We start from the raw sequence: 14,057 nt of genomic DNA, 5'->3' as shown, positions 1-14,057 counted from the left end.
CCAATCCAATCTAATCTAATCTAGTGTAATCCAATCTAATCCAATCTAATGCAATCAAGGTCAAATGAAGGTCAATGGTGGTCACCGCCGCGGCACGGCAAAGGCGTGAAAGTGCAAGTAGTATTGCTTTCGCAATAACAATGCCCTCAAGCAGAACACTCACGCGCGCCACCCTGCGGCAAATGTATTAGTCACGAGCAGCACCGTCTCCTCACCTCGTGCACCGCAGATGTCTGGAGCTGGCGGCGGATGCGCTGCTTGAGCTCACATCCGCCGAAGTGACGCAGCGGTGGCGCTGCTCTGCCGTGTCGATGTTGGTGTAGGCTGCTGGGAGTGTAGTGCTACGCAGAGGCATTGGGGCCACCATTGGCTTCCAAGGAAGACACCCAGACTGGAGGAGACAAAGAGAATTCGGAAGGCAGCGGTTAGAGATATATCGACGGGGCTGCGACGCGGCTGCAAGAGATATCGACGGTGCTGCAGGCTCTAGAGCCTGCTGTGCAGGGGTTTGAAGTCTGCACGAAGCATGAGCGATTAAAAAGGGAAACCCTTTCAAGACGAGCAGCGTAGTCAACTCGCTGTGTGGAAGCTCAAATGGACATCCTGCAAAGCTGCAGCACATAGGAGATAAAGACGAGACAAGGAGCGAAACCCAACCGCTTCGTTTTAGGAAAGGCCACCTAACTATAAGGATGAAATGCCTGAGGGCAGAAAATCAGAGTGCGTACGAAGTAACGATGACAAAATACAAGCCTAGATATTTTATTGAATCATAGGAGTAGGCATTCTTTCCAAAAACATAGATAAGTAAAATAATTATGAGCACTATTTTATTGGCGCAAAGGCACCGTCGGTCATAGAGTAACATGTTTTAACTAACGTTGCTGGCCGTACGTGGGTGTCAAACACTCCTTTTCCAAAGCACATGCCCAGTTTTCCCGGACACTGAGTAAGGAGCGTCGTCTGCTGTACGCGAGGAGATACTAAGTCCCGAACATTGCGGTCACCATCCCTTCTTTCTTCTAGCTGCAAAATATGACCTACGAAATGGGCGGTGCGCTCGATATTTCGAAGCCTAGCTACGACGGGAAAGCAATGCGATGTACAGAGGTTTTGAAATTCCGCCGTGATTTTCACCGTTCAGCGCCACGCGGCGTGTGGTGGCAGCAGTGCAAACTAAAAGCGCTTGTCCAGATTGCCTGGGCTTGTTCGACCCCAGAGAAAGCTGAGTGTTTACTCTGGGTGAACCCTTCTAAACCTTTGGAAAGCCAGTGGGCACAAGGCGGGCACCCGGAGGCAATGGTTAACGAAACACCACACTTCCCGCAAACGATGTGGATTCTGCGACGACTACGTCGCGGCGGAGACGTTTTCAAAGAAAGAAATTAATCTTTAGGCCATCTGCAACAAATATTTTCGCCGCGTAAAAAAGACTGTTCTAGTTATATCAAAGGAGAAATAAAAAAAGAACAGATGACATTTCTAATAGGAGTGAGTGTGCCAAAAACCTAAAAAAAAATAGATTCTTCTCCGGCCACCAAAAAGTCAAAAAAAGGGGCGGCGGTTTTGAAGTGCCATTTACTGACTGAAAACATGTTTATTTGCTTGCTCAATATTCTTAAATCATGTGGGTGGGCCTCCTAGTCCGGTAGTCCACTGGCTGTTGCTGCTGCGCTGGCCCTCGCCACCAGCCAGTGCTGACGGTCAGGATCATCGCTTAGGAGAATAACCTCCCACTGCTCCTCTGACGGGTTTGGAACGGGGTCACCTAAGGGATTAAATTGGCATGCCCACACCATTTGATAGATGTTAGCTACCTCTCCACAGTGTGGGCACTGCGGAGAGTACAGTGTGGGGTACCACTGGTGTAACTTAGCTGGCGTTGGGTGTGCGTTGGTATGTAGTCTCCTAAGGGTGTTCTCTTCTAACTAATTGAGGGATTTGTGTGGTCTTGGGTACTCCTTCCTGGCTGTTCTGTATGGCGCGAGATTGTCAGCATACACTGCTAAACCTATTAGGTCGCGGCAAATTTCATGGTCATCAGGGGAGACGCCCGGTATAGAAGAGCTCTCGGGTTTTCTTTCGATGGCGCCAGCTGCCAACGAACTGCGACAGACTGCTGTCAGAAATCAATGACCGTCCCTTAGGTACTTTAATGGATGCATGCTAGAGCAGACCATAGTCAAGGGCATGTTACGTGACCGCTACCAATCACAGTGGTGACGTAACTTTTGCTACTTGCTACAAGAAATGGATGCTGATTGAATAATTTGTTACAATCGCTGTTCATATTATGACTCAAATGGCGCATTCTGATAGTTCAAGCGTATTCACATGCTAAATCATATCGAGATACTTGTCGCTCGATATTTGACGTGGCCGACATGTCCTGACGAGCGCGATTATAATTTTAGACAAGGCGCTAATTGCTACTTGCCGCAATAAAAAAAGAAAAATGGTTGCCTCGTGTCCGCCAACGGCTTCTTAAGAGCGTCAGATACATATTCATATGACCCCCAAGAGCAACGCTTATAAACAAAGGTGCAGGATATGACACAGAACAGCAGAACGTGCTCACCGTACGCCTCCTCTGCCGGTGGCCCTTCCCCGGCCCCTCTTATCTGTGCAGGGAGCCTGTTCAGCGTAGTTAGCGCCGCGAGCAATGCGAGGAGCCCGGCCCCTGGTTGGTTGGTCGCCTGTGGTTGGCGCAGGCCTGCATGGTAGGGGCGCAAGCAATTATGTGCCGCATACTGGGAGCTGCCCTCACCACTTTACAGCTTAGCGGCGATGACCACTCAGACCATGGCTGTGCATTTTCACTAAAGAGGCAAGGTGCTTCAACAGAGACACGTCTATGAGGGCCACTTTGCGAAAACTATACGGCAACATGTTTCCCAGGTGAGCGTGATGAATGCAGATCTGAAGGCGATAAACGAGGGATAAAGCTTTAGACACCCATGAATAAACTAGCCACATCTTCGTCGGCAGCCCGATAGTACTGCCGCAGACTCAAAACACGAATGTGTGCGGAAGCGTTATATTTTCCATGTCATGCAGATCCTGTCCTGTACTCCGTGCTGTTGGGCGATAAGAGTGCTTGTGCTCGCGCACATAGCGAAAGAGTTTTCTTTTCTGTTCGTATATAAACAATCACTTCGGTGTCTGCAGGTCACGTATTCACAATCCTTGCATGAGTTGCTGGAAGTGCAAGGACGGAAACTGCGCTCAGTTCCGCCAATCATTTCTGTGGGCGTTTCCAGTTCCTCATCTGCATTTGGATGCAGGCAGAGCGTGGCTGGCATTGCATGGCATTACTTCCATAGCTGAGAGGCCGGGACTCATAGGTGTGTCACAAGAACAAATCCTGAAATGATCGGATATCGCGCCGTTTGTTTATGTGGCGTCGTATCACCGCACAGCTCTTATGGAGATAGTTCGTCGTCGGTGCCGCTCTCATGAAAAGTACAGATTTAACAATTTGCCCACCAGAGCAAGGCCAGTTTGCCAGGAAAAAAAATATTTTATGAAGTCTAGTGTATTTCTCCCACTGCTCACTACCTACCGCACGGTTTCAGGAAAGCGCACACCCGAAATTTCGATGCTGGACATCACAGGTTGGCGACACTACACCAGGAAGCTCCAGCTACAAAATAGCAGGACTGGCTCTTTCTCTTGACATTCCGGTTTACAACAGCACAAGTGACGAGCAACCTAGCACAGTCCTTCCTTGCGACCAGCATTGAGCAATCGAACCCTGCTTTGCAGGCGCCATCTGTATCCTCAATTCAGTGCAAGCGAGTAGCTAAAGGGCGAAGGGGTGGATGGCAGGCACACCTAGCTCCAGCTTCTCCTTGTTTGTTGCTTGCGCCTTCGGCCGCGGACATGGCCCGGGTCTTGGACCGAAGGCGGGTCACTGGTCCACCTTAGTCATCCTGGTCTTGGCTGGAGACTTGCTCCCTGCAGAGGACGGAGACACGGAATGCCGTGCAACGTGATTTATCCGAAGTGGTGCACGACAACCCTCGGCAGTTTAGCAGAGATTTGCCACAGGGCTCATTTTCTTAAGAGGTCCGTTTTATTGCGAAAGCAATACTAGTTGCACTTTCAGCCCGTCGCGTAGCGAGGCCGGTAGCTACCAAATTAGCATACTGGATTGGATTGGACCAATCCAATCAATCAGGACGGGGTCGGCCGTACCCCATACTAGACAAATATAGCTGACACAATAAGCACTGAACCCGGCACCAGCAGCACACAGCAACAGCAGAGGCAACGCGAAGGTGACACGTGAGCGCCCTCGCACCAGGAAGAAAAAAGTTCTGCCGTCACCATAGCGCAGAGTTTTAATCCCTCGATTAGCGCAAACTACTGCCGCCAGAATTCGAGAGCGAAAAGGCGGGCACCCTTTTTCGCTCGCCGCGCCCGCTCCCGTAATCGGCGATTGTGTTCGTCGCGTGGATCGCCTTCACCGATGTCATGAGGGACGAAACGCGATTAGGGCTTGTCGCTAGTGCAACGATTAACGTGACTCGCCAGTCACATGCGGTTTCCTATGTTGCCAAAGTCCACCGTCGGGTCCCACACACTCAGACACTCCTTCTTCATCATCATCATCATCATCATCAGCGTGATTACACCCACCGCAGGGCAAAGACATCTCCCATGTCTCTCCAATTAACCCTGTCCTTTGTCAGTTGTCGCCACTGTATCCCCGCAAACTTCTTAATCTCATCCGCCCACCTAACATTCTGCCGTCCCCTGCTACGTTTGCTTTCTCTTGGAATCCACTCTGTTATCCTTAAATACCAGCGGTTATCTTGCCTTCACATTACATGCCCTGCCCAGGCCCATTTCTTCCTCTTGATTTCAACTAAGATGTCATTAACCCGCGTTTGTTCCCTCACCCACTCCGCCCTCTTCCGATCTCTTAGCGTTACACCTATCATTTTCATTTCCATAGCTCGCTGCGTTGTCCGTAACTTAAGCTGAACCCTCTTTGTTAGCCTCCACGTTTCTGCCCCATAGGCGAGTAGCGGTAGGACTCAGCTGTTGTATACTTTTCTCTTCAGGGATATTGGTAAGCTACCCTTAGAGAACCTGCCATATGCGCTCCACCCCTTTCTCATTCTTCTAGTTATTTCCCTCTCATGATCCGGATCCGGACACTCCTTCATCGATGTCCAACTGTTGCGCCCTCTTCCAGCCGCCCAGAAGTCTCGGATGGCGAATTATTGCAATACGCCTGGAGAACGGCTGAACTGTGTCGACTGCTTTGCATTTTGCGCGGCGAATGAGGTCTCATCATGCAAACTTTCCCGGAAAAGAAGATGGTTCTCTGACGATTTTCCGTGCACGCTTCGGGATCGCAGTCCAGCCAGAGAACACGGGAAACTCAGGTTACGCACTTCCTCCTGAGGCTGGCAAATAGGCAAGCACGAAGGCACAATCGGGCTGCCACACTAAAGTCTGCAGTCGCGAAACTTGCGTAATTGGAAGAAACTTAGCTGGCTTCCAGAAACGTAGAAACTCGGAAGAGACGATTTTCGAAAAAGGATGACGTAATGCATGATGAGTTTGGTAATGGCTTCTGTGATGGCAGGGTCGTCGTTAAGTGTCCAACGATTAGAATGCGCATTATTGTATTTTGACACAGCGTTTGTTGGCTAACTGCAGCTTCACTTTCTTGGATCTTGAATTTGACTTCTTTACGATTAGGGAAATAGATGTGAATGGCCACAATTTCTCCTACACGCCACTGCCGACTGAGCTCCAGACTGACGCACCTGTTTGGTGGTCTCGTTGGAATGGTTCCAAGAGTGAAGTATCCCGACGAGACGTCTATCATCGTTTGTTTCTGCTTGCCGAGGGGCACGGCGAAGTGCTATCAAAACCGTACCAACAGATGACCAATGTAGAGCGAGGCGCGTGGCGTGGGTGGTGGTGGTGGTGAAAACATTTATTAATCATAGAGAGAGGTGTTGGGGGTCGTGACCTGAAGGGTCACGCCCTTACAACCACTAGGTGGGATGCCTAGTCAGGCACACCATTGGCGTTTGCCGCAGCCCGGGCGCGCTGCGTTAAGGCCCTTTGGGCCTCGAGGGTGCAGCAACCGGACAGGGTCGCCTCCCAGTCCTCTCGGGTGGGGTTCGGGATAGGGGGTAGGGATGGGTTCTGCTGGCAGGCCCACACCATGTGGTAGGTGTCAGACACCTCCCCACAGTGTGAGCACCGCCCGTCGAATTTAGGATCGAAATGCTTTAGAATTGCCGGGCACAACATCGTGTTGGTGAGCAGGCGCAGGAGTACCCGCTCGTTGTCCTTCCCCAGCCCTTTGCATGGGGTGGGAAGAGTTTGGTGCGTGGATTTGTAATAATCGCATATTTCCTTAAAAGTGTAAATCGGATTGAAATGGAAGTCCTGGTCGGCGTCGGGTCACGGCGTCACGGCGTCGGGTCACGGCGTCACGGCGTCACGGCGTCACGGCGTCGGGTCACGGCGTCGAGGGGCACGGCGAAGTGCTATCAAAACCGTACCAACAGATGACCAATGTAGAGCGAGGCGCGTGGCGTGGCAGCGTGGTGGTTAATGACTGCGGGCGGTTTGTGTGTGAGTGCCTGCGTGCGTATGCGTGTGCGTGCGTTCGCGCTGTCTGGATGGCTGTAGCTTCATTTTAGTGCGAAAGCATTCATACCATTGTCAGAGCCGGGTAAATATCTTACTTGCACATCGTCCTTGTGCACCGCTCTTTGCCATAGCAACTCTCACGCCAATGTTGAGCACAGACCTTTCTTGTGCATCGCACGCTGCCGCAGCAACCGTTAAGCCAATTTTAAGCCTACGTATAGGTACTGAGTATCTTTCTCGTGCATCGCTAGATGCCACAGAAACTGTGACGAAAATCGGCAAGAATTTGGCCATGCCCACCCGGGAAATTTGACCTTGGCTGATTGAGGCCTAAGTTGATCCACAACCATAATTGACCGTGGCCGACAGGATGGCTACCTCCAAATTTAGGTCGGGTCATTTCCAAGAATTTGCCCCGGGACACCCCAGAAAAAGTGGCTGCCGGCTCTGAGATTGGGCCATACGTTGCTATGGCGTCGCTTGAGGCGTCACCATTAACGTCACTGCGCTCTCGCACGTCACATATCGGTTAAAGCAGAGTTAAACCCCGGCTAATTTTCAATTCTAGTGCCCATGTCTGTGAGGTAACTTTGCAGGCGACCAAAAGAAAGACCATGACCGCATCTAAAAAACCGCTCATTTTAGCAGTGCAAGCAAACATTCGAAATTGGCCACCTGGGTTTTCATCAGGGGCGGTGGTTACCGGAAAAAAGCCATTCCGGCCACGTACCTGAGCGATGTCGGAGAAGGGGCACTGCTTACGCGGTCCCCTGGTTGCCTTTGTGACGCCGCACGGGCACCTGCCAGGACGTGCTGTTGTAGAGCCAGATGGCCCTCGCTTGGACACGCAAAGTTCGCCGCGCGAACTGCACTGGGCCAACACATGTAGCTCAGACGCGAGGGCAGTAAGGCATTACGTGTAGCTTTCATCGAAAACGGAGTGTTATTGATGTCTTGACTTTTAAAACGTAAAAAGAAGCAACCTCGAGTGATAGAGGAAACTACTTGCCGCAGTATTAGCAAGTGTGCTCCGGTAGAGAATGCAAAGAATGCCGAAGTGACCTCTTCAGCGACTTGCACATGCTTTCGGTTGGAGTGGCAAACACTACACGCCACTGCGAAACGTTTTCGCGATTTTAAACCATAATTATAAAAGTATTGTTACAAGTTTATGACAGTATTATAGGCCCAGCCTACCCGCTGCTCTGGATCACTAACAATGATATATCGGCTGCTGAGTCCAACGTCGCTAGATCCAATCCCGTTTGTTGAGATGGCATTTCGATGTACGTGAACTGCTAAACGCCGGTGTGCTGCACAATGTCAGCGCACTTTAATGAGACCCACGGGCTCGAAATTACTTTGGTCAATGCAATACGGCCGACTCTAATAGTCCATGTGTAATTTTGTAACGTTAAAACCGACACGTCATATACTACGTAGGCACAGTCCAGGAGCTTTATTATGGCAAATGTGTCGCAAATTTCGTCTATGCGGATTGCGTGTATCGCAATATTTCTTCTATGTCGTGTCCCCGCACTGTTTGTTCAATATAGTCTCACACTCACTGGCACTACTGCGAACTATCTTCACTTGTCCTGCTGAAGGACGACCTTATGCGGACGAAGTTTACATGCGGACGCTTAACAAAACAAAGAAAAAAAACGACACAATGAAACCTAGGGGTCCAAGTGTTGTGCTCAATTTTTTTTTTCGTTATAAATTTATGGACCAAATCCTGAGCCTATATAGCGACTAGACCAGAGGCAGTTGGCACGGCATTTGAATAATTATTCGTTCCGTGACGAATTTGTGTCTGCCGGCGGCACTAATTGACTTCCAGAAAGCCTAAAAGCTGCTACTGGCATTTTCCATTGCACAGCAAAAAGGATCATGAATCTCATCCACGCATTCGAGAGAGCGTGGTTTATGTCCTACCAATAAAACAACTAAATTTGCAGCCAGTTCGAAAGCCGCATCCAAGGCCTCCTTTTCCGCTGTCCACAATGCTGGGCCGTGATCTTGCGCTGGCCGTAGAGGACCAGACGGGACAGAAACTAGTTAGACGTCGTCGCTGCTTATTTGTTAGGCACCGAAAAAAACACATGATACTGTGACACCTCGGTAATCCATGGAGTCGAAGTGAAGTCGATTTCGACACATGGGCCAGTCGTAGCTGATGCGAAAAACAGGAACCGTGTACTCTTAATTTTGCAATCTTTCAAACCTCTCTGGACTCCTTAATGAACGCCTTAGCCTCAATTGCTTCGATTTATCTAAAATATAGCTTATTTTACAATGTCGCGAAGAGATCATTTTACCAATAAAATTGAAATATGCTTTCACCAAGAAGGATTATTAGTCGTAAAGATGAAACGCATTTTGGAAGCCACAAATAGTTCGAGCCAATTCGGTCTAAATGTAGGCAACTTCAAAACTGCAATCGAGTGAGTCTTGTTCATATTAAATATTGATTGAGATAGCGTTAGAACCCCCTGTCGAAAAATACTGCCCGTAGTCAGGTGTTCTCTCGATCCTCCGTGAATCGCCTGCCACGGTCGGTCGGTGCCAGAATGGAAGAAGGGAAATCCCACTCTCCTCTTAGATAGAGAAGATAAGATAGATAAGAAGTTTATTTAGACAGGTACAAGTGTCTGGGAGAATGGGGAAAAGGCAGTGAGATGCCTGAAAAAGCGCCATCCCCCCTCCCATCCCCCCCCCCCCCCTCCCAGAAGTTGACACTTGTTCAGACAATGCAGTACGAGCACCGGCACAGCACACAGAGAAAGATTCAAAGACAAAAGACCACATTATACTTGTGAAAAGGCATTCTGAAAAAAAGGAAAACTTCTTTAACATGTTTCTTAAAACGGCATAAAGCACAAGTCTAAGAACTTAAAAGACAAGCAAATATGCACAACAGAGGATTCATCATTAAAAAAACAAAAACAAAAACGCTATCAGTCTAAGTTTGCAGTGACAGTAAATAATCAAGGAGAGTGTTCTTAAAAGCAATGGCTGCAGTATTATCTTCTAACATTTGTCTGATAAAAGGATGTTTCTTTAAGAACTCTGGTATACAATGAGATAGTATTTGGGTACCGTAATTTGTTCGCAGCTTTGTTTTTCTGCATGCATTATTTCGTAAGTAGCGAGAGTGATTTTTCGCGAGGTATTGCTTGGAGAAGGTGAAGGAGGCTGTTATGCATAGCGGTAGAGTGAGGGGCATATTAGTTTTCATTTCTTGACTTCCACCGTCTCTGAGTTTCTTCCACTGATGTTCCCCTATACATTTATGCCTGTATTTTCTAATTGTGCGGGTGCATTGTTTCAGAGTTATTTTGTTGAATTTGCAGGGCAAGAACGAAAGGAAGGCTTCCTCTCCACAGTCTTTCTGAAAAGTAGCAAAAATTCCTTTCTACTTCAACAACGCGTGCTAAAGCGGCAGCGCTGGTAGCAACAGCGCCAGTGTAGGGCTTCCTGCGCGATAGGGTGCTGCCGTCTAAGATTGCAAGCCCGCCGCCGCTGTCTCGCGCGTGCTCGTGGCGCTCTCCTTAACTGTAACAAGAAAAGCGTTCAAGATAAAAGTTTTTTTTAACAAGTTAAACATATTTAGCAATCTTAACAACTTCGATGAGCAAGTGCTAATTTGTACGCTAGTTTTTTTTTTTTTACGCGAACGCCAACAAACCTGTCTACCATAAGCGAGCTACACCAATCTTTTTTTAGTCCCCGTCTTGGGTCAGTTGAGTAGCCCCTATACGTGTGAGTGAAAATCTATAATGGCCCGAAGGTGGTGTGCTTACCTATTGCCTTGGACAGGCGAGCATGTTGCCCTGAACCTCTTCGCAATCGTCAGCGTTCCAAAAAATTCGCTCAGGTCGAGCGCTGTAAAGGCAGTTAAACATAAGGGCAGTGCCATTAGTTCTGACCTTGGCACCGGCAATAGGGATTGATTTCAGTGCAAGAACTTACTAGGTACTCCACTCAGCTGCTTGTAGTCATAGACGATGCACGTATACCAACGCGTACGCGGAGACAACCGTAACAGGTAATCTTTAATTAACTTACGAAAGTGATCCTGCAATGCGTTTTTGCCAAATCAATTGAAAAAGGCGATTGGTTAGTGGTTTGCTTTGGGGAATTAAATTCAAATGCAATAGCATTCATGGCAATCGATCTTTAATTGTTCATTACTTTGAAGGGACACTCAGCACAAAAAGAAGTTGGCTGTGTCGATACATACCTGGATTCTAATGAAACTCAGGCTACTTACACCAAATACAAAGTTAACTCAAATGGGTATAAAAAATAAAATAGGTGCGGTTAGCGGTGTCCTATTTTGCGCGTAAAATGCGGTGCATCTAAACAGTTTTTTGGTCGCAGATCCCCGGGGCAAAGCTACGCCGGCATTCGCGTCTAAAAATAGGTGTCTAGGTTCTCTTTCGTGCAGAGCGACAAGTTATACTCGAATGGCAGAAAAATCTTTATGAACACTTTTTTGAGCAATAAATGCGTCCATTGCTGCCGCAAAAACAATGACATCGCGAGAAAGGGCCATAAAATTGGTGTTTACTGAGGGGCGACATTTTTTGGATTGGTCCTTACTCTCCCACCAAATCTTTACCATTGCTGACTAATGCATAATCACCTACTGGTACTTTTTCTTGGCGCGTATATCACACCCTTGCGACGCATACATCGTGAGTACTCGCAGCAGTGCATCTCCTGAGGACTTTCGGCCACAGTAAATGCAACGAGCTGCGACGCCCTCTGACTCTGCTCGTTGAAGCAGTAAGGCTAAGAATGACCAGATTCGGCTAGAGATAATCAAAGCTTTTCGTTGGAAATTGGGGACTGTGAGCTATTTGGAGACTACGACTATGAAGTGACTATGCGCCGCGGGGTCATTTCCCTTCATCCTTCGTAATTTTCTACCTCTGCTTCAAACGGCCGCGATTCCAGTCACAAATGCGCGATCTTGGAGCTGCGCTATTTTCCATCTTGCTTCCGAAAATCATGCGTAATGATGCCGCGATCAATCCCGTAACTATTAACGTGGTACCGTGCAACTCGACGGCACGACAAATGCGACTGGCGAAGCTCCACGGCACTCACGTTGGGCAGGCTCACTGGGCTGCCTCCTCTCCACCTTCTTCTCCTTGTTTCCCTTCGCAGCGTGGTTCCTGCAAGAAAGCGCTCGAGTGAGGGGACTGTTACTCCGAAAGCACTCGAATTTTTCACCTGATTCGGACGCTAGAGCGAGTTGGTTTACATTTTTATTGCGAAAGCAATACTACTTGCACTTTCACGCCGTTGCCGTGCCGCGGCGGTGACCACCATTGACCTTCATTTGACCTTGATTGCATTAGATTGGATTAGATTACATTGGATTGGACTGGATTGGACAGGACTGGAATGGATTGGATTGGATTAGATTAGATTAGATTACATTAGATTAGATTACATTGCATTGGATTGGATAGGAGTGGATTGAATTGGATTAGATTGGATTTGATTGGATTCTATTGGATTGGATTAGGTGAATTACATTAGATTAGATTAGATTACATTAGATTATATTAGATTACACTAGATTAGATTAGAGTGGAGTGGATTGGATTGGAGTGGATTGGAATAGATTGGATAGGATTGCATGGGATTAGATTGGAATGGTTTGGATTGGGTTGGATTATATAACCGATGAATCACCACAAGTCTAACCGCAAGCACTACCACCAGCTACACTACCAGCTGTACCATGGCGTACGTACGGATATTGCTTTCGCAATTACCGGGCTTAACCAAGCTAAGCCACAGCGAATTTTTTTTGTTATGAAAAGCACGGTGGGCACAAGAATTATACAATACAGAGGCTGTGCCGACTTCATAAAACAGACGTTCATACATGCGTGAGAAGTACCGCACATATAAAATATTATGCTCTTAATTCATCTTTCGAAAGCCAGACATGTGGTACAACCGTTATCTTTATTATCTTTTTCTTCGGAACTTTTCTTAGCGTCACAACGGGCGAAGCTTTTGATCTCTCGTAACAGGTTTTCTGCTATAGTAGCCACTAAATATCGCGGATAATCAAGCGCATAACGGCACTATGCTTGCTTGTGAAAGCTATAGTGAAGGCTTCATGTCTCTATGACATTTCCGAAGGATTTCAAAAGCAGAACTTGGCGGTGCCCTATTTAAGAACCTCAGAATAGGCTTAAGAAAATAGGGCCCAGTCTTTTCGCAAGAAACTAGGCAAGGCGCACAGAAACACTGCCTTTGGATAGCTTGTTCTAAACAGCAGTATTCGCTAATAGAGTCAGGACAACCTTGGACTTTAGTCAACCAAATGATCAGGCAGGCTTTCGTAAAGGATACTCGAAAGTAGATCACATTCACACTATCAATCAGGTCATAGAGAAATGCGCAGAATATAACCAACCACTATATATACCCTTCAGTGATGACGAGAAAGCATTTCACTCAGTGCAAACCTCAGCTGTCATGCAGGCATTGCGGAATCAGGGTGTAGAAGAGTGCTATGTGAAAATATTGGAAGATATTTATAACGATTGCACAGCTACTATAGTTCTCCATAAAGTCAGCAGTAAAATTCCAATACGGAAAGGTGTCAGGCAGGGAGACACGATCTCGCCAATGCTCTTCACTGCCTGATTACAGGAGGTATTCCGGGGACTGGAATGGGAACAGTTGGGGATAAGAGTTAATGGAGAATACCTGAGTAATTTGCGATTTGCTGATGATATTGCCTTGCTAAGTCACTCTGGGCAAGAACTGCAAAGCATTATCAATCAGTTAGACAGACAGAGCGGAACGGTGGGGCTAAGAATTAACATGCAGAAAACCGAAGTAATGTTCAACAGCCTAGCAAGGGAACAGCAGTTCGCCATTGGTAGCGAGGTGCTGGAAGTAGTAAGAGAATATGTCTACTTAGGGCAGGTAGTGACCGCAGATCCGGATCATGAGAGGGAAATAACTAGAAGAATAAGAATGGGGTGGAGCGCAAATGGCAGGTTCTCTCAGATCATGAATGGTAGCTTACCAATACCCCTGAAGAGAAAAGTATACAACAGCTGTATCCTACCGGTACTCACCTATGGGGCAGAAACGTGGAGGCTAACAAAGAGGGTTCAGCTTAAGTTAAGAACAACGCAGCGAGCTATGGAAAGGAAAATGATAGGTGTAACGTTAAGAGATCGAAAGCGGGCGGAGTGGGTGATGGAACAAACGCGGGTTAATGACATCATAGTTTAAATCAAGAGGAAGAAATGGGCTTGGGCAGGGCATGTAATGCGAAGGCAAGATAACCGCTGGTCCCTAAGGGTAACGGAGTGGAATCCAAGAGAAAGCAAACGTAGCAGGGGACGGCAGAAAGTTAGGTGGGCGGATGAGATTAAGAAGTTTGC

At 47.8% G+C, this 14,057-nt stretch overlaps 1 protein-coding gene across 14 annotated transcripts in view; it reads right to left on the bottom strand.

Moving 5' to 3' along the window:
• Positions 1-271: 271 nt before the first annotated feature.
• LOC149348587 (uncharacterized) overlaps positions 272-14,057 on the bottom strand; it is a 176,909-nt gene continuing 163,123 nt past the window's right edge. For 5 of the 14 annotated variants that reach the window (XM_089588204.1, XM_089588203.1, XM_089588210.1 and 2 more), the window contains 6 exons: positions 11,743-11,810; positions 10,431-10,512; positions 7,355-7,495; positions 3,835-3,957; positions 2,579-2,713; positions 272-391 (listed from right to left, as the gene is read on the bottom strand). In XM_089588204.1, the coding sequence (XP_089444330.1) occupies positions 3,924-3,957; positions 7,355-7,495; positions 10,431-10,512; positions 11,743-11,810 (325 nt within the window). In that variant the 3' untranslated portion in view covers positions 272-391; positions 2,579-2,713; positions 3,835-3,923. The other 9 variants (XM_089588206.1, XM_089588209.1, XM_089588201.1 and 6 more) reach the window with 9 other exon arrangements.

This window comes from Amblyomma mixtum, chromosome 4, assembly GCF_055824585.1.
Source record: "Amblyomma mixtum isolate Tamu chromosome 4, ASM5582458v1, whole genome shotgun sequence".
Classification (NCBI taxonomy): Eukaryota; Metazoa; Arthropoda; class Arachnida; order Ixodida; family Ixodidae; genus Amblyomma; species Amblyomma mixtum.
The sequence above is the reverse complement of the archived record's forward strand: the minus strand, read 5'-3'. Positions and strand labels throughout refer to the sequence as shown.